This window comes from Mesocricetus auratus, unplaced genomic scaffold (assembly GCF_017639785.1).
Source record: "Mesocricetus auratus isolate SY011 unplaced genomic scaffold, BCM_Maur_2.0 Super-Scaffold_100025, whole genome shotgun sequence".
Lineage (NCBI taxonomy): Eukaryota > Metazoa > Chordata > Mammalia > Rodentia > Cricetidae > Mesocricetus > Mesocricetus auratus.
The window spans coordinates 6534262-6552410 of NW_024429206.1; the positions used below are offsets into that span (position 1 = coordinate 6534262).

At 47.4% G+C, this 18149-nt stretch overlaps 2 protein-coding genes across 3 annotated transcripts in view; one reads left to right on the forward strand and one right to left on the reverse strand.

Moving 5' to 3' along the window:
* The first annotated feature begins 1702 nt into the window (after positions 1-1702).
* Positions 1703-3809, forward strand: Pop5 (POP5 homolog, ribonuclease P/MRP subunit). The gene is made up of 5 exons (XM_005078968.3): positions 1703-1813; positions 1887-2029; positions 2993-3142; positions 3337-3420; positions 3501-3809. Exons 1-5 carry the CDS (start codon positions 1794-1796, stop codon positions 3611-3613), a joined length of 510 nt encoding a protein of 169 aa, XP_005079025.1. The 5' UTR covers positions 1703-1793; the 3' UTR covers positions 3614-3809.
* Positions 3810-6541: 2732 nt separating this feature from the next.
* Positions 6542-18149, reverse strand: part of Rnf10 (ring finger protein 10) — a 33503-nt gene continuing 21895 nt past the window's right edge. The window contains exons 5-17 of one of the 2 annotated variants that reach the window (XM_005078971.4): positions 17550-17734; positions 17337-17473; positions 15499-15659; positions 14920-15045; positions 14417-14690; positions 14074-14207; positions 12365-12482; positions 12099-12200; positions 11113-11268; positions 8862-8962; positions 7408-7465; positions 7171-7329; positions 6542-6832 (exon numbers count right to left, since the gene is read on the reverse strand). In XM_005078971.4, coding sequence (XP_005079028.1) covers positions 6759-6832; positions 7171-7329; positions 7408-7465; positions 8862-8962; positions 11113-11268; positions 12099-12200; positions 12365-12482; positions 14074-14207; positions 14417-14690; positions 14920-15045; positions 15499-15659; positions 17337-17473; positions 17550-17734 — 1785 coding nt within the window. In that variant the 3' untranslated portion in view covers positions 6542-6758. Of the gene's footprint in view, positions 6836-7170; positions 7330-7407; positions 7466-8861; positions 8963-11112; positions 11269-12098; positions 12201-12364; positions 12483-14073; positions 14208-14416; positions 14691-14919; positions 15046-15498; positions 15660-17336; positions 17474-17549; positions 17735-18149 lie in introns of both variants that reach the window. The other variant, XM_005078970.4, reaches the window with a different exon arrangement.

Below are 18149 nucleotides of genomic sequence, written 5' to 3' on the forward strand. Positions count from 1 at the left end.
TGTCAGGGATGCTATTTTTAGGGAGGCAGGAGGATGGCGAGGCTGTTGTTCCCAGGCTGGGTTGAGCTCTGGCACACTGTGGGTCTCTGGCACCGCCTACCGGCAAAGAAGGACACTGGCGACGGTGGTTCGAGATGGTGATTGCAGCCTGCCAAGAGAGAGAGAGAGCTTTGGTCCCCCAAACTTGTGGGCGATGGGGAGATTGGGAATTTATCCTGGATCTTGCAAACGATCAGCTGCTGCGAAAGATGTCTTGCTTTGTTGCCACACCCGGCCAGGTGAGGCCGTGAGGTGAGGGCAGTGGCTGCCAAGTCTGACCACCTGAGTTTGATCCCATGGTAGGAGAGGACCAACTGTCAAAACTCCAGCCGTGGCAAGTACACGCCTACACATTTATACAACAAAGAGATAAATCTAATTAAAAGAAATGACCTCGGGCCGGGCGTTGGTGGCGCACACCTTTAATCCCAGCACTCGGGAGGCAGAGGCAGGCAGATCTCTGTGAGTTCGAGGCCAGCCTGGTCTACAAGAGTGAGTTCCAGGACAGTTTCCAAAACAATACAGAGAAACCCTGTCTTGAAAAACCAAAAAAAAAAAAAATTACCTCGGGATAACAAGAAAACCTGTAAGCAATGTGTATGTGGGAATACTAACCGATTTAGTGGTGCATTTAAACACTGCAATACATGGCAGATGAGGAATAAATTAGTAGCAGCACAGGTGACATGAAAATACATGCAAGGAGCAGACTTATAGCCATGTTGCACGGGACAGGCATGTCGTAAAATACATACATCAAGGCCAAGGCCTGGTGACACCTACCCATCCCTACAGAAGTGGCTCCTTCTCTCTAAGGACTTTGGCCAGGGCCTAGGAATTTACAGAGTACTGAAATGCTTTATGTCATACCAGTCTTCACTATGTTACCCATGCCTTTAATCCCAGCACTCCGGAGGCAGAGGCCAACCTGGTCTACAGAGTGAGTTACAGGACAGTCAGGGCTGTTAAACAGAGAACCCTGTCTCACAAAACAACAAGAAGAATATGCACTTTACATACAAGTTTAAGTGATGTGAACCTAGCACACCCCCGTAACCCCAGCTCTTGGGAAACTGAGGCATAATTGCTTCCAGTTCCACTCCAGTTGGAGGTAGAGTGAAATCCTGATTTTTGTTTTGTTTTTTTAAGTCACACACACAAAGATATTCAAATAAATAGCATGCTCCCACACCCCGCGCCCTTTTGTTCTGGTGTCTCTGTGTAGCCTTGGTTGTCCTGGGCTCATAATCCATATTCTTAACAGAAAACAAAGGGTCTGCGTGTGGTGGGTGGCACACGCTGGTAATCCCAGCGCTTGCTAGGGAGAGGCAAGGGATCAGAAACCTGGGGTCATCCTTAGCTACACAGTCAGTCTGGGGTTAGCTTGGGGAGCATAAGACAAATAAAGAAAAGGAGGAACGGAGGGAGGGAAAGTACTATATTGTTTTTGCAAACCAATTGATAAAAATCTCCACAAAACTGTCGAGAGTCCCTAAAGAATTAGCGTATCTGGCTGTATGGGAAAGCCTCTGCTCTGACTTCCGATTCCCGGGGCATTCTCGTGCAGGGCTGGCCTCTAAAGCTCACCGTCCGACACTGGCAAGCACAGGCTCACCCAGAGAAATTCCCAGGGCCAGCCTGAGGCGGACGCATGCGCTCTTACACTCTCCGCGCAAGGCGGGGCGTGGGGATTGACTGGGCGCTCCGCCTATCGGGCCCAGTTCCGCCTCCCTCCCGCATCCGGCGCAGACGCCATGGTACGGTTCAAACACAGGTAAGCGGCATTCTTCCCGCACCCCCGTGGCGGCGGCGTGCCTGGGCCGCGCTCACCTCTCCGTCCCCCGCAGGTACCTTCTGTGCGAGCTGGTGTCAGAGGACGCGCGCTGCCGCCTAAGCCTGGACGACCGCGTACTGGGCGGCCTCGTCCGCGACACGATCGCCCGGGTGCACGGGACTTTCGGCGCCGCCGCCTGCTCGGTGGGCTTTGCAGGTACGGGGGCGCCGCGCCGGAGCGCACGGCGCTGTTGGCACGATACTGGAGGATTCTAGAAAGGCCTAGGAATCGCACAGCATCACAAGGCGGAAGGTTCAATATCCAGCACCGTGTGTGTGTGTGTGTGTGTTGGGGGTGGAGGGTATTCCGTTTAAGTTACTAGGCTAGGTGAAATTAGCCGTGCAGAATTCCTTGTAAGAGCTATGACTTGACAGGTCACGTTAGCACGTTTTAAAATGTCATATTTATCCCTTAAAGTTTAAAAGCGTCTCTGACGGACGAGTGTTCAGGAATCCTCATGTGGAAAAGCGAGATAAGCTCGAAAGCCTTCTTTTTCTCCGAATGCTACAATAACCCCTTTTATCATAAGCTTAAACGTGAATTCTGCAGAATTAAACACGCGTAAACAAAGCTTTCTTGCTTTGGGTGAGACTATGTTAAAGAGGGACCTACAGAACTCGGTTGTAATGACACCAGTTTTCCCAGCAAGTTTTTTTTTCTCCCCGGCTACTTTACTAATGGTGGAGCTTTTCTCTCTCCATTTATTGATCTGAGTGGATAGTGGAAGGGTTATCCTAAAATTTAATTTCAAGCTGGGCATCGTGGCAGAAAGGTTCTAGTCTAGCCAGGATGACATGACTGGACTATCTGAAAGGAAAAACAAAACCTTTCAACAATTTTTTTTAGCGAGACTGGTGGGACAGCAGTTAAGAGCATTTGTGGCTTTTTCAGAGGACCAGAGTTCCATTCCAAAGCACCACATGGCAACTATTTAATGCCGGTCCCAGAGGTTGACACCCAGCCCACATGTGCATATACATACGTGCAAGCAAAACATCACAAATCTACGAAGTGATGTGTCCACCCAGACATTTGTCTGGAACAGTCACTGGTACATGCTGGGGTTTCCTGTTTAATTCTGTTAATGGGAAGTTCTCCAGTTTTCCCTTCCTACTGTAGTTCGATACCTCAATGCCTACACTGGAGTAGTGCTACTGCGATGCCGAAAGGATTTCTACCAGCTTGTGTGGTCAGCTCTCCCTTTCATCACGCATCTGGAGAACAAAGGACACCGGTATCCATGTTTTCTCAACACGTTACATGTGGGAGGTAAGAGTGGAGGTAGCTCGTGTATCGTGGCTGTTTTCATGAAGTACGGGGTTTGGAGCGCAGTCCTGGCAGGCGGGTGGGTCTTCCTCTGTCCCACTAAGAACAAGATGTTCCTCTCACCAACTCACCCCGTCCCTGAAAGACAGTGTCTGTCTCACAAAGCTGTTATCCACAAAAGCTCTCTCATGCTCCAGGTACAATTAGAACCTGTCAGAAATTCCTGATTCAGTACAACCGGAGACAGCTGTTGATCCTGTTGCAGAATTGCACTGATGAAGGTAGGCCAACAGGCCAGGGCATGCAGTGCCTGAGGCTCAGTGGTTAAGATGATGCCCAAGGATATCTTCCGTCCCTCTAGGGGAGCGGGAAGCCATTAGGAAGTCTGTTTCAAGAAGCTGTCTACTGGAGAAAGAATCTGCTGAAGAGCTTTCAGACAGTGCTGGTGAGGAGGCTGTGGAAGCAATGGAATGACCCTGTTTCCAGGCCCATTTGTGTGAGTTGTCAGCACCCCACAGTTCTCCAAACTAACTACCAGCCAGAGCACGGGGGACCTTCGTGAAAAGGAGGGCTTGCTGCCTTTACCATCTGTGCTCCTGGAGCCCTGTACAGAAGTTTTGTATGTAGCAACTTGAGTTGAGTGGATGGAATAAACATAGTCTTTCTTGGCTTCCAGGGCAACATTTTGTAAACCACAAAAAGTTCATGCTTGGCCATTTCCCTGTCCTCTATCACACTGGCCTTGGAATGAAGCTCCTTGTGTGGTACTAATGGATTTTAAATACTCCTAGACCCTTAATATAAGAACTCATGCAAGCCGGGCGTTGGTGGCGCACACCTTTAATCCCAGCACTCGGGAGGCAGAGGCAGGTGGATCTCTGTAAGTTCGAGACCAGCCTGGACTACCAAGGGAGTTCCAGGACAGCCTCCAAAGCCACAGAGAAACCCTGTCTCGAAAAAACAAAAAAAAACCTCATGCAAACCTGGACATGGTGGTGCACTCCTTGAATCCCAGCAGGAGGAGGCCGAGGCAGGCAGATCTGTTTGAGGCCAGCCTGGTCTACAGAGTGAGTTCCAGAACAGCCAGGGTTACACACAGAGAAAATGTTGGGGTGGACTCATGTAAGGCAGAAATAACGAATAATCAACTACACTTTCATAATCTAGGTCATTTCAGTACTAGGACTACAAACGCTGGGAAACCTACCTGACTATTGCTCAAGTGACTTGATAGGAAATGCTGCTTTCAGCTGGCCTCAACCAGGCAGGAATGTAATCCCAGCACGTGGGAGATTTTCAGAAGGAGATGGTGTGACTGTTTGGGAATGCCTGGGAGGTGGGACCTTGTTGGAGGAGCTGTCATGGGGTATAACGATATTCGATACTATATAGGGAAAAACAATATATTTATTTATCAGGGAGAGAGAGAGAGACCACTGACCAGGAGTCAGAAGCGTGGCTGGCTTCCAGGAGCAAAAGGGAAGCCCCTTTTCCTTTCACTTCCTTTTTTCTCTACCTTGACCCCGCCCTATTGGGCGGGTAGCTTTGTGGCATTCACTCCTACAATGGGGTATGTTTCAAAAGCCTACACCATTCCCAATTAGGTCTCCACCTCCTACTTCTATAGCAGCATGCCGCTTCCCAGGATGGTTATGGATTCGCCCTTTATGTTGGCTTGAATAGGCATGGCCCCCATAAACTCAGGTGTTTGAACTCTTGGCCCATTGGGAGTGGCACCATAGGCAGGAAGTGTGTCACTTTGAGATCTCTCAGCCCTTCTCCAGAACCAAGGTCTGCCAGCATGTTGCCATGCTTCAAGATAAATGTGATGTATTATTTATGATTTAATGAAGATTGCCTGAAATATCAAAAGCAAAGCCAAACACACTAGTTAGCTGTAGAAGCTAGGCCCAGTGGTGGCACACACCTTTAATCCCAGGATTCAGGACACAAAGGCAGACACTCTCTTGAGTTCAATGCCACCCTGGAGTAACAGCTAACAGCTCACGCCTTTGATCCCAGCACTTGAGAGGTAAAGACAGGAGGATATGGCTGGGCAGAGAAAGGAGATAGGACCAGAGAGCTTTTGCATCAGGATTTGTGGAGATAGAATTGCCATTTCAGCTTGGTTGAGTTGAGAGCTACTGGCTTGGCTGATCTTCAGCTGAAACCCCAATATCAGTCTTTGGGTCTTTTTTTGTTTTTGTTTTTTTTGAGACAGGGTTTTTTTGTATTGTTTGAGGCTGGCCTCGAACTCAGATCTGCCTGCCTCTGCCTTCTGAGTGCTGGGATTAAAGGCAGCCGGATAGGTCTTTTATTTTTTGTGTTACAGATAAATAATGGACTAGACCTCTGACACTAAACCAGAACCAATTAAATGTTTTCCTTTATAAGAACTGCCATTGTCATGGTGTCTCTCCACAGCAATAAAAGTTACTCTTTATGCCTCCATTAAACCACTGTCACTTGCCGGGCGGTGGTGGCGCACGCCTTTAATCCCAGCACTCGGGAGGCAGAGGCAGGCGGAATCTCTGTGAGTTCGAGGCCAGGCTGGACCGACAGCCTCAAAAACAATACAGAGAAACCCTGTCTTGTAAAAACAAAAACAAAACCATTGTCACTTAAAAGAAGCTTGGGGTCAAGAGCTGAAGTGATGGCTCAGAGGTTGTGAGCACTGACTGTACTTCCAGAGGACCTGGGTTCAATTCCCAGAACGTATATTGGCTCATAAACAATATAGACATACATGCCTGCAGGCAAAATAATAGCTTTCTTGGTAAAGGTTATAAGCTCAGCAGGCAAAACCCTCCCTCACTTAAAAGTTACCCTGGGGCTGCTGCCAGCTGAGATCTGGCCACAGCAGCCACTTACCACAAGAAAAACTTCCAGTTCCTCTGGCTGGCTTTTTTCTACTGTAGCCACCTAACCTTGAGCTCACAGTGGTTCCCTACGTCTAGGTTTAAACTGGATGTCTTGACTCTGCTTACCCCTAGTCCTCTGAATCTTTGACAAGAACACATACGAGTCTACTATTTTAACTAACTACAGATTTCAGGAAGCCCACACAGTGATGCTGTACCCTTGGTTTGGGCTGCTCCAAAGAACACTGAAGAGACCACTCAAACTCACTTTGGGTTGAGATCACTAATACCTGAATCTAAAAGATTAACGTAGGGCTGGAGAGATGGCTCAGTGGTTTGGAGCACGGACTGCTCTTCCAGAGGTCCTGAGTTCAATTCCCAGCAACCACATGGTAGCTCACAAGTATCTCCAGTGGGATCTGGTGCCCTCTTCTGGCATAAAGTACATGCAGATAGAACACCCATAGACATAAAATAATTAAGAAAAAAAAAAAAAGACTACCTACAGATGAACTAATTAAGCTTGGCAGGAAGGCATCTCTTGTGAGTGTCAATACTTTATTTTGGTGTAAAGACGGGAAGCTGGAAAATACACTGTATTTAAAATTTTCTTGGTTCCCCCTCACATTGTGGAAACCCCCTCCCCCCCGCCCCAAGCTAATCAATCTGTTCAAACTCAAATACTTAAAATTACAGCAGCAAAACAAAAGCACAGAAAATAAACCAGATGGAGAAGGTGCCTGGGTGAGCGAGTAGTGTCACTTGGTGTGGACGACTGAGGTGCTGAACAGGAGCTTCTGTTTCTGCTTCTTCCGTTTCTTTCCTCCTCTGTCTTCTGAAGGAAACAGGAAGTCTTAGCACTCTCTCTCATGTACACACACCCCACTTCACGCACAGCTGAGTGCCGGCTTTGGAATTTCACTGCCACCCCATTCCTGCACAGATGTCTCAGGCACTCAAGTTAACACTGGCCATCCCTCACCTTCAACCAACTCAAACTTCTCTCAAGTGTAGGCTGGACAGATGGCCCAGTGCCTAGGAGCACTTGTTGCTCTTATAGAAGACAGGAGACCCAGAGCCTCAGTCATTACTACTGCCACCAATACGACAGGAACAGTGGCATATGTGGCTAAGCCTGCGCCTAGTGCTGAGTGAGTTCCCTGCTCTTACCAGAGAGGGCATCTGAAGTAGCTGGTGTGTCCAATTTCATGAAGGCTGCTTCAATAGCTTGGCTAAAGGAATTCTGGAAACTGGGCACAGGAACACGGTCAGAGTTATCACTCTCCCCATCGCTGTCCACAGGGACTGGAGGAACCAAACTATTCTCATCTAAAAACAAAAGCGAAAGTCTAGAACTGTTGCTGAAAGGGGCTGCTCCTGACTCGCCTTTTCCTGCCCGGCTCTCACCTTTCTTTGGAGCAGTTTTGGGCCACACGTCTGCTTTTGCTTTCCCGACCCTCAGCATCTGTCAAGTGGGACAGAAGGAAGATATAAACTTCTGACCAGTGTCCTTTCCCAGCACTGATCTCCCTCAGACTGTCAGCCCCTCTCTCCACAGTGTCCCAAGGCACAGCCCCAAGGGACTTCACTCCTTAGGAACAGGTGAGGGATACATGAGGTTCTCAGTCTTAATTAAGAATGTTTTCCCTCCCTAAATACACCTGAGTTGGTGTGGTTTATGCCTACAACCCAGTATTTGGATGGCGGAAGCAGGAGGATCACCTACAATTCAAAACCAGCTAGGACTATGAGGTTTCAGGCTAGAATGGAGCATAGAGACCCCATCTCAAAAAACAAAACTTTAAAGTAGCATATATGGTATCTTCCAAATGCTTTTTCTTTTTTTGGAGGGGGTGGGAACCAGGTGTCCCTACATAGCCCTGGTTGTCCTGTCCTGGAACTCACTGTGTAGACCAGGCTGTCCTCAAACTCACAGAAATCTGCCTGCCTCTGCTGAGATTAAAGGCATTTGCTACCACATCTAGTCTACCTTCCAATTTAAAGCCGCCATATGGATAACTGCGCCTCCCTCCCACTCTCTAACAGCCCAGCGGTGCTTTTTACCTTTTGTTACCTTCAAATACCTCCTCAATTATCACTGTTTAGATGAGGTCATAGACGAGTTACTTCCTGTAAATGTCCCTCTGCCCTTAAGGAACTGAACTGTCTTCATCTAGACCAGTGAGTCTTAACTTTCCTAACGCTGTGACCCTTTCACACAGTTCCCTCATGCTGTGGTGACCCCCAACCATAGCATTATTTTTGTTGCTACTTTACAACTAATTTTACTACTGTTGTGAATTGTAAATATCTGATCTGTAACCCCCAGGTGGAGAACTCATCTAGCCTAAAGAGCTATTAAAGATTCTAAGCCCTGGCTTCCTGTATGGGCGCCTGTGAAGCAGTTGCCCCACCGGTCTCAAGTATCTAAAGATAGACCAAGGGTTTGCCTATTGTCTTCTCTACCTGACCACAAGAACATGGCTGTGGCTAATTACAGGGTAACCAGGATGACCTTTCCCTGGCAAGATGTAGAGGATTTATTCTACATTATATAAATACTACTTACACCCAGAGAACCAGTTGAAATTAAAGTGATGCAGCCCCTCACCTAGGACACTGTCCACTGTCTAAGAATTTAATGATCCTAACCTTGGATTCTCAACATCGACTGTGAACTTTGCTCTTGAGGAAGTCCCCCATCATTATCTGATGAGCAATCCAACTGGTTGTTGGCTGCCCTCTCCAGGCATCTGCCTTCAGTTACTCCTTGGTGCCTAAAGTTTCATGAGGCAGCAATCCCTGGATGAGGTTCCCAGACAAGCAGCAGAGCTTCTGTGGGCTGCTGCACAAAGATTTACCTGGGCAAAGGAAAGGAAGGGAGAGTCTTCTTCCAGGCTTCCAACGCAGAAGGAGGGACTGCCCTGACTGGCAGTGGGTGACAAAGGGGTCAGCAGAAAGTCTGAAAGGGAATCAGAGACGTGGGTCACATTCCAAAGAGTGAGCATCCTCTGAACAAGAAATAACCACGGAAGCCAGGCATGGCAGCAAGGGCCTGTAACCCCACAACTCAGGAGGCTAAGGCAGGAGGGCGTTTAATGTTGCAGCTCTGGCAATATAGTGAATTCTAGACTTCCAGGTGTGACCTTGTCTCAAAGAGGGAGGGAGAGGAAGAGAGAGGGAGAGATAACAAAAGGTAATCCTTGATTCCAATGTTAGTTCTGCCAGGTTCTTACACAACAAGAACATTGTGCATCGCCCACAGCAGTGAACAGAGAAGAGGCTGTAACCTGGGATGCAGCCACAGCAAGACACAGTCCTTCCCACAGGAAAGGTTAGACCTTCCTCACAGGCTGGCTCGCAAGCTAGGATGCCTCCCGACTGTAATCCTAGCACTTGGGAAGTTGAGGCAGGTGCATCAAGACTTCAAAGCCAGTCTGGGATACATTGAAAACCTGCCTCAAGGGGCTGGAGAGATGGCTCAGAGGTCAAGAGCACTGACTGCTCCTCCAAAGGTCCTGAGTTCAATTCCCAGCAACCACATGGTGGCTCACAACCATCTACAATGAGATCTGGTGCCCTCTTCTGGCCTACATACGTGCAGTACAGAATACTGTATGCAGAATAAATAAACCTTAAAAAAAAAAAAAAAAAAGAAAACCTGCCTCAAAATATAAAAACAAAAGGCTCAAAAGGCTGGCTCTAAAAGACTAGTTCTTTGCCATGGACTGGTTTTATATGGACGGACAACTTCAAGAAGAAAAAAATTCAGATCCACCTTTATGGCCGGCCACAACAACATAGAAATGCTCATTCAGGATTCAAGATGCACACACACACCAAGTTCTCTTCCTCAAAGAGTCCTTTCTCACTCACAGTGGCATCTCACACGTCAGTCTCTTGATCTACTGCCTCAGGTACTTCTAGGCAAGGGGCACCATGACTCACCCAACACTATTTGGCAATTTCACTCAAGGACCAAACTATCCCTCCTGATGCCTTAGAAGCCCAGACTTGCAAAGAAAACAAACCCTGGCATATGAGAGAACATTCTCCACCCCAAAGACGGAGTACCCAGCGATTCACAGCATTTGCTCAGGCACCAGATTCCTAATTAACTGGAAAAACATCATGGTTAGATGGTCCCAAGAACCAAGTATTAGCCCCAGTTCCTGCCACAAAGGTTCCGGAATGCTATTGGTCTCAGGATCTGCGAGGGCTAAGTTTTCATGTCAACTTTACACAAATTAAGGTCACCTAAGAAGCAAGACTCTTAACTCCACTGAGACAATGCTTCCATAGCTGGTCTAGAGGCCACTCTGTACGGCACTGGTGACTGATGTGGAAGGGCCCACATTCAGTCCATAAATAATTAACTGAGCCATTTCCTTACTGTGCATTCAGTAGTCTTTCTCCCACTAATTACAATCAATATTACAGGCATTAACAAACATGCTCAAACATGAAAATCAAGAGAAGAGAACAAACAATAAGCAAAAAACCCAGAACAGGCTGGGTGTTGGTGGCGCACGCCTTTAATCCCAGCACTTGGGAAGCAGAGGCAGGCGGATCTCTGTGAGTTCGAGGCCAGCCTGGTCTACAAGAGCTAGTTCCAGGACAGCTTCCAAAGCCACAGAGAAACCCTGTCTCGAAAAACCAAAAAACAAAAAACCCAGAACAGATGGGTCAGGGGAAAACAACTGCATTGAGGATTTGAGAAGCGAGCAAGGTCTAAGCCAGTATAACCAATGGGAAGGGGTGATGAAGCAAGGATCAATGTAGCTCAGGACCAACTGTCAAGTTTTTCACTTAAATGTCACATTATGCCAAGTTGGCCAGAGTTGTAAATTCAGACTAGGACTTTGCTTAAGGTCTAGGGCCTTGAGAGTTGGTTCAGTAGTCAAGAGTGTAATTGCAGAGGACCTGGGTTTGGTTGGTTGACAACCATCTGTAACTCCAACTCCAGTTTCAGGAGCTTGGACATCCTCTTCTGACCTCTAGGGGCACAGGGCACACACATGCACACATACATGCAAACATTCATACATTTAAAAATTAAATCAAATTAAAGCTGTAGGCACTAGCAGGACTTATTAAGTATCAGTTCTTTACCTGCATGAGAACTGGGACTTCTGCTAAGAGGAGAAAGGGAGAGGGCCCCATGACCCTCAGTGCTGGTGGGACCCATAGCAGAACCAGAGGAGCAGGTGTAGGAATTGAAGGCAGGAAACTGCTGAAGGTTCTCCAGGGGAATGTGAACTTCAGGATCTGCAAAGCAAGGTCATGATAAGCCCACAACACAACTGTTTGGATTTTCTCTAGAGGGTCTGGGGGGCCTACAGGATGCAAACAATTATGAATCTATGTGTAATCCAGCATGCAGGAGACGAAACAGAACAAAATCAGGGCCACCCTAGGCTATATAAATGATACCCCATTCCCTAAAAAGAGAAGACTGGTTCTGGTGTGAGCCTATACAACTTCAGTGCTCAGAAGACAGAAATAGCTCAAGTTTCAGGGTAAACAGTGAGTTGCTGTCTCGGAAACAAAACACAACAAAAAACTTTAATAAAACATATGAAAAAAGAAAGAAGAGAAAAAAGACAATAAAACCTTTGAGACATTTATTGTCTCAAAATTTAGGGTACCAGCTACAAAGTCCTAGAAGCCCAAGCATAACTCACTCCACTCTAACAGGTCACCCACTCATATTTGACACACTGGACGGAATCAGGAGAGCTTAGTCCTTTCCCTAGGAAAGCACTAAAAGTCCTCTTTTCTTTTTCTGTTTTTTTTCCCCCCCCTGGGATGGGGTTTCTCTGTGTAACAGCTCTCGCTGTCCTAGAACTCACTCTGTAGACCAGGCTGGCCTCAAACTCACAGATCCTGAGTGTTGGGATTTAAGGTATTCACCACCAACACCCAGCCTTAATCTTTTTAAAACTAATTTTTATTTAAATTAAAAACAATCTTATTTTCATGGGAAAGAATTAAAGAAAGCAAACAGCAGAGCATAAGCAAGCAACCTGGCTTCTGGGCAAGGAGCTGAAGAGACTCACACAGCAAAGCTAAGGAAACACAAGAAGTCCCGAACTTACACCTGCCCTGTCTCTTGTTCTCCTCCATTTCAATTCTGCGCTCTCGGCGACGCTCCTCTCGAGCCTTCTTTTGGCGTTGACGCTTCCTTTTCTCGATGTCATCTGTGGGTTGGTCAAGTTGTAAGAAAGCCAGATCCCTCACCATTAGTTCTTCCTGGATGACCAGTGGGGCATCTGGACTAGATGAGTGCTTCAGGACGCAGCTCAAGCCCCTCCTCCCGCACTAGGTTCCCAGGACAAAGAGAAGCAAAACAGGGCTTTCTCACCTGAGAACATCTCTAGGGTTTCCTTAGAGACCACAGGAGGCTGCAGAGCCAGTTCACAGATGCTGAACTCACAGGTGAGTGGCAAGTGAGAGAGATACCTATGGCGCTGTCGAACATCCTACATTGGAAACAGAACCAATGCTCAACTGCTCTGGAGGGCAGAGGATCCCAACCCAGAATCCCTGCGGTACACACTCAGCACCAGGACTCAGGACGTAGTGCTGGTCTTGCTCTTCTCAAAGCCAGACCATAGCAGCCTAAAGTTAGAGCATCCATCAGACTCAGGATTTTTTGGATTGAACTACAAGTGAGTACACTTAGCCCAGCAACGAGATAACCTCTTTGCTGCCCACTGTTTCTAACTGTCCAGGGCCACGATCACAATCTGAGGGAGAGCAGGGAAAAGCAAAGAGCACCTAATGACAATGAAACACAAACAGTCTGGAATTGGGAACCCCTGACAATACCAGGAAAGAAGGAAAAGGTAAAGCAAGAGCCTTACTGAGTGAAGTGTGTGGCCTGGAATACAAAACCAAAGCCTGTCCACTTAAATTTCTATTCTTCTTCTGGATTTATTTCATGCAAGTTTGATGGCACACAAGGGTCTTTAATTTTATGTCTACAATTTTGTAAATAACACAGGCATATTTACTGAATGACAAAAAAATTTTTTCACATAGGTACACCATCAAACCATAATTCAAAGGTATCTTCCAAACTAAAAACATACCTCCCACCAGGCAGTGGTGGCACACGCCTTTAATCCCAGCACTCAGGAGGCAGAGGCAGGCAGATATCTGAGTTTAAGGCTAGCCTGGTCTACAGAGTGAGTTCCAAGATAGTCAAGGCTATACAGAGAAGCTCTGTCTTAAACAAACCACCATACTTACTGCCTGTGTAACCTACTTTAAAACTTTGGGGTTTTGAGCATTTCTTTCGAGCAGTAAGTAAAGAGAAAAGACAAGGGTGTGATGGTGCACACTCAGCTAGTCTAATTTACACAGTAAATTCTAGGATAGACAGAGCTGCATTACAAGACCCTTATCTCACAAAATAAAATAAAAAAATAAAGTGGGGTGGGACAAGAAAAAATCTCATATGGAATGAAGACATCAATACTGCAATTCCCAGAAAATGCCCTTGAGAAGCAGGGCAGTACGACTGACATTGAGCCCTGGCATGATCTGAGAGCAGCATCTAACAGTGACACAGTTCACTGCACTGTCACCAACAGAAAGATATAAACATTAGGGTGGGGGGTATAGGTATATATAGCTCAGGGATACAATGTGCCAGGGCACACACAGCTTCAGTAGGGTTGTTACTAAGGACTACAATCAGCTTAAACAAACAATTAAACCACAGCCCTTCTAAGGTGGAGGCAGGAGGATCAGAAGTTCAGATATCCTTGGCGATATAGCCTAGGCTGCATGAGATACCATCTCAAAAAACCAAAATAATGGTCAAGTGTGGTAACGCACACCTTTAATCCTGGTACTTGGAAGGCAGAGGCAGGTGGATCTGAGGATGAGGCCAGAGCAAGTTTCAAGACAGCCAGAGCACATAAGAGACCCTGCCTCAAAAATAAACAAATAAGCCACAACAAACACATGAAGGGCTCTAAAGTTTGTAGCCTTACTCAGGTGAGGCTCATCCCAAGAGCTTGGGTTCATGTCACAGCTTGCCCTCTCCTCTATAGAAAGCCTTACCTCAGACATGGAATATCCAGCAATCTCTACCACCGTTGCAGAGATTTTCTCCGGGCTTTGCTCCAGGCTGCCGTACTCCCGCACAAGGCAGCGCACATTGACTGGGTGCAGGAACATGTGTTGTCCATCCTCCGCTAAAGACAAGAGCTCGATTACACAAAGCCCTGGCCAGGTTTCAAAATGGACCTCTCCCAGCTAGGCCTGTCACTCCTACTTCCTGCTAGAAAGCAGTGAGTCAACCCCCAGGATCTGCAAAGACACTCCCCCACCCTGTTAAGAGGGCCAGATCATCTCTTTCAAACACCTCTGAGGAAACCCAGCTCTTCTCCCTGGGGCCCCTCACCTTGGTAGAAGTAGTAACAAGGAGAGCTGCTCAGTTGGGTGAAGCCTGGCTTAGTGACGGGTTCCTCTTGGCTTGACTCAGTACAAATGGTCCCCTCCCCGAGAGTGTCGTCTGCCACCTCAGACTCCTCACAGGCTTCTGGCAACCCCTCAGGCTCTGGCTCAGACACTGCTTCCTCCTCCTCTACCAAAGGGAGAGCAAGAGGACGAGGGGCGTCCAGAGAACAAACTTCTGCAGTTTCTTCATCAAAAGCAGACAGATACTCCAGCACACCCTGTTGGAACAAACTATAGGTCAACAGAAAGTACTATGTCCTGCTTCATGAAATGGTGTGGCAAAGATAGGCCTAAGATTCCCAGATATTCCCCTGAGCTCTCAGTCATCACCACCCCTGGAAAAGCTGATAGGCCTGGTTATAAGGACACAGCCAGCATCTCTTCCTGGCTCACAGCTCACAGCAGTCTGAATAATGACAGTCACTCAGTTCTAACAGGCACACTAACCTTCCTGGGTTGGAAAACAGTCTCCTTCGCCAGGGGAGCCATCAGCACCAGCTGTTCCAGAGCAGTCACAACATCAGTGACCTCCCCTCTGCCTCCAGCTACTCCAGACAGAGCCTCTTCCCGAATCTAAGGCCACCAGAGAACAGACCAGAAACACACTCATTTTGAAAATCAAGCAGTCAGTTCAAGTTTAAGAATTCCTGCTGTGGAGGTACAGGAGCTACTGAATTCATTCTTTGGCTAACTGTGCATCTCCACATCTTTAACAAGTGCTGCTAAGGGCTGGTGGGCAAACCATAATACTCTCTCCACAATGTCTCCCAAAACACTTGGATAACGCAAGCATTTTCCCAGACAAGAGGAAAAAACAAAACAAAACAAAAAATCTACCTTGCTTATCAACTAAGAACACAGCTCAAATAGAAACCCCTTGTCACAGTGAGTTATAGAAACCTTCTAGTTCTACAGAGGGTCTGAAAGCTAAGTTGGTCCTTCCTTCATTCCTATTACCACTTAAATGGCCTCTGCAGCCACTCCCTGAGCTGAGGGAGCTTGGTGTTCAGTTCCCACTGTACTTACCTTCACCTCCTGTATAGCGGCCTCGATAAAGCAGGACTCGGGGGTGTGCTTCTCCTCTGCAAGCTGCTGCTCCAGTGCTACTTTCTCCTCTAGAACTACTCGGCGCAGCACCTGCTCCTTAGAGGCCAGCAGCAACTTGGAGTACTGGCTGTGCTGTTCATCTGCAAGAGGAATGGATCGCAAAACGCAGCTCTCAAGGAGGGAGGTGCTGGACTAATTACAAGCTGTCTCACACATGCTTATCTACCCTAGGCAAAAAATGAGACTTAAAACATTAACAATAATCTTAAACCAGGTTAATTCAAGAAGCCTAAGATATCAGAAAAAAGGGGCTAGAGAGATGGCTCAGAGGTTAAGAACACTGACTGCTCTTCCAGAGGACCCAGGTTCAATTCCCAGCACCCACAGCTGTAACTCCAAAATCTGACATACACAAAAGCAAAACATCAATTTACATAAAATGAGAATAAATTTTAAAAAGTGTCTTACGTCTAGCATAAGGGATGTGTAGGAAGACGGCTCTCTAAGATGAGGCACTAGTGACACAAACAAACGTGTCGTACATCACTGTACATTCTTGTGTTAAGACATAAGTGCACTGGAGAGACAGCTCAGCAGTTAAAAGCACTGGCTGCTCTTCTAAGACTTCAGTTGACTCCAACACCTACACAGCAGCTCACAGCGGTTTCTAATACCAGTTCCTGGGGAGTTGGATTCCCTGTTCTCATGTGTGTATGGCACTGCGCACACATGATGCACAGACACATGTAGGCAAAACACCCAGACAGAGAAAATAATTGTAAAAATAAAACACAGATCTCTGTTTGAGGTCAGCCTGCTTTACACAGTCTGTTACAGGACATCTGGAGCTACATAATGAAACCCCGTCTTCAACAGAAAACCCCCATACCATAAAAAACAAAGCAACAGGGGCTGGAGAGATGGCTCAGAGGTTAAGAGCACTGGCTGCTCTTCCAGGGGTCCTGAGTTCAATTCCCAGCAACCATATGGTGGCTCACAACCATCTGTAGTGAGATCTGGTGCCCTCTTCTGACCTGCAGGCATACATGCAGACAGAACACTGTATACATAATAAATCTTAAAAAAAAAAAAAACAGTTGTCAAACTAGCATATCTAATCCCAATCTCACAAGAAGAAGCCTAACGTCTCACAAGAAGACTCATGAATAACTTATTTCCTACTTCCTTCCCTAATACTTAGGTGGTTTTTTTTTTGTTTGTTTGTTTGTTTGCTTGGACTTTTTTGTTTCTCTGTGCAATAGTCCCAACTGTCCTGGAACTCTCTGTAGACCAGGCTGGCTCTTCCTCCTGAATGCTGAGATTAAAGGAGTGTGCCGCCACCACCTGGACCCAATACTTTGGTGTCCCATGAAGCTCAGGGTGCTCCACCTTGTTATATAGCCAAGGGTGACCTTGGAGTTACAGGTGTGCACCACCCTGGCTAGCTCTTCCCTTGTATTTGTGCTGTCACAGCTAATGCTAGGTGACCTCTCTTGCTCCTGTGTTACATTACATCCCTTGCCTCTGTTTTGAGCCAAGTACTCATTAATGGCCTAGGCTAAAACTGATTTAGCCAAAGGATGGATTTCTGTTGTTGCTTATGTTTTTGAGACATGGTTTCTCTGTGAACAGCCCAGGCTGTCCTGGAACTCACTATGTAGACCAGGCTGGCCTGGAACTCACTGTGTAGACCAGGCTGGCCTGGAACTCACAGAAATTCACCTGCCTCTGTCCCCCGAGTGCTAGACAAAAGGCGTGCGCCACCACCTCCACCCAGCTCCTTGCAGTTGTCTGCCCTCTGAATGACCCCTGCTCACCTCCTAGATGAATGGGATGGTCTACATTCATCCATTTGGATTTCGGCAAGGCCACCAACACTCCCTTCTCTCTCTTCATCAGCTGCATTGTAATTGTGTCACCCACAACATACTGGCGTGACTCTGTGGCAACAACACTGAGACAGAGACACTGGTGAGATGAAGCAGAGTAAGCAGACAGCAGCCTAGGTATGAGGCAACTCTCAGTCTTACCTCTTGAGGTCCTTCTTATGCACAGAACTGTAGCAGATGGGACATTTACTCCAGGCTTTCTCACTGAGTGAAAGGTAGTGCAGGATGCACGCCCAGCAGAAAATGTGTCCACAGCGGGTTATCTTGGCTGCAGTCGGTGGATAGAGGCAGATAGGGCAAGATGGCACTTCATGGCTACAGATGCGCTGAAACGCAACAGCACAGCGTTACTGCTTTCAGAACTGACCAGGCAGAGGCCGAGGAAGTCAGAAGCCTCTCCTCTCACCCTCTTCCATCTCATCACTTCCTCACAGAACTGTTCAACAGGAGTACCTGCTGCGAGTGGTGTCTGAATGAGAATGACCCGCACCACTCCCAGTTAGCTGTCTGCCCGGTGGCTGCTGTTCCAACATGTAAATTCTCAGGTACTGCTCTAGCACCATGCCCGCTGCCATGTCCCCCTCCGGGGTAAGTCACGGATTCATCCTCTAAACTGGAAGCAAGCGCCCAATTACAGTTTCTCATCACAGTCACAGAAAAGACACTGCTCTTCAAGAGGACCCAGGTTGGGGTGCCAGCACTCACACATGGCTCACGACCCTCTGTAACTCCAGTTCCAGG

Bases quoted from the DNA above. Each gene is read 5' to 3' on its own strand.
- Pop5 (XM_005078968.3), top strand. From the start codon at position 1,794: ATGGTACGGTTCAAACACAG. The intron at 1,814-1,886 runs GTAAGCGGCATT...CGTCCCCCGCAG, and splicing joins ATGGTACGGTTCAAACACAG to GTACCTTCTGTGCGAGCTGG. The intron at 3,143-3,336 runs GTAAGAGTGGAG...CTCATGCTCCAG, and splicing joins CAACACGTTACATGTGGGAG to GTACAATTAGAACCTGTCAG.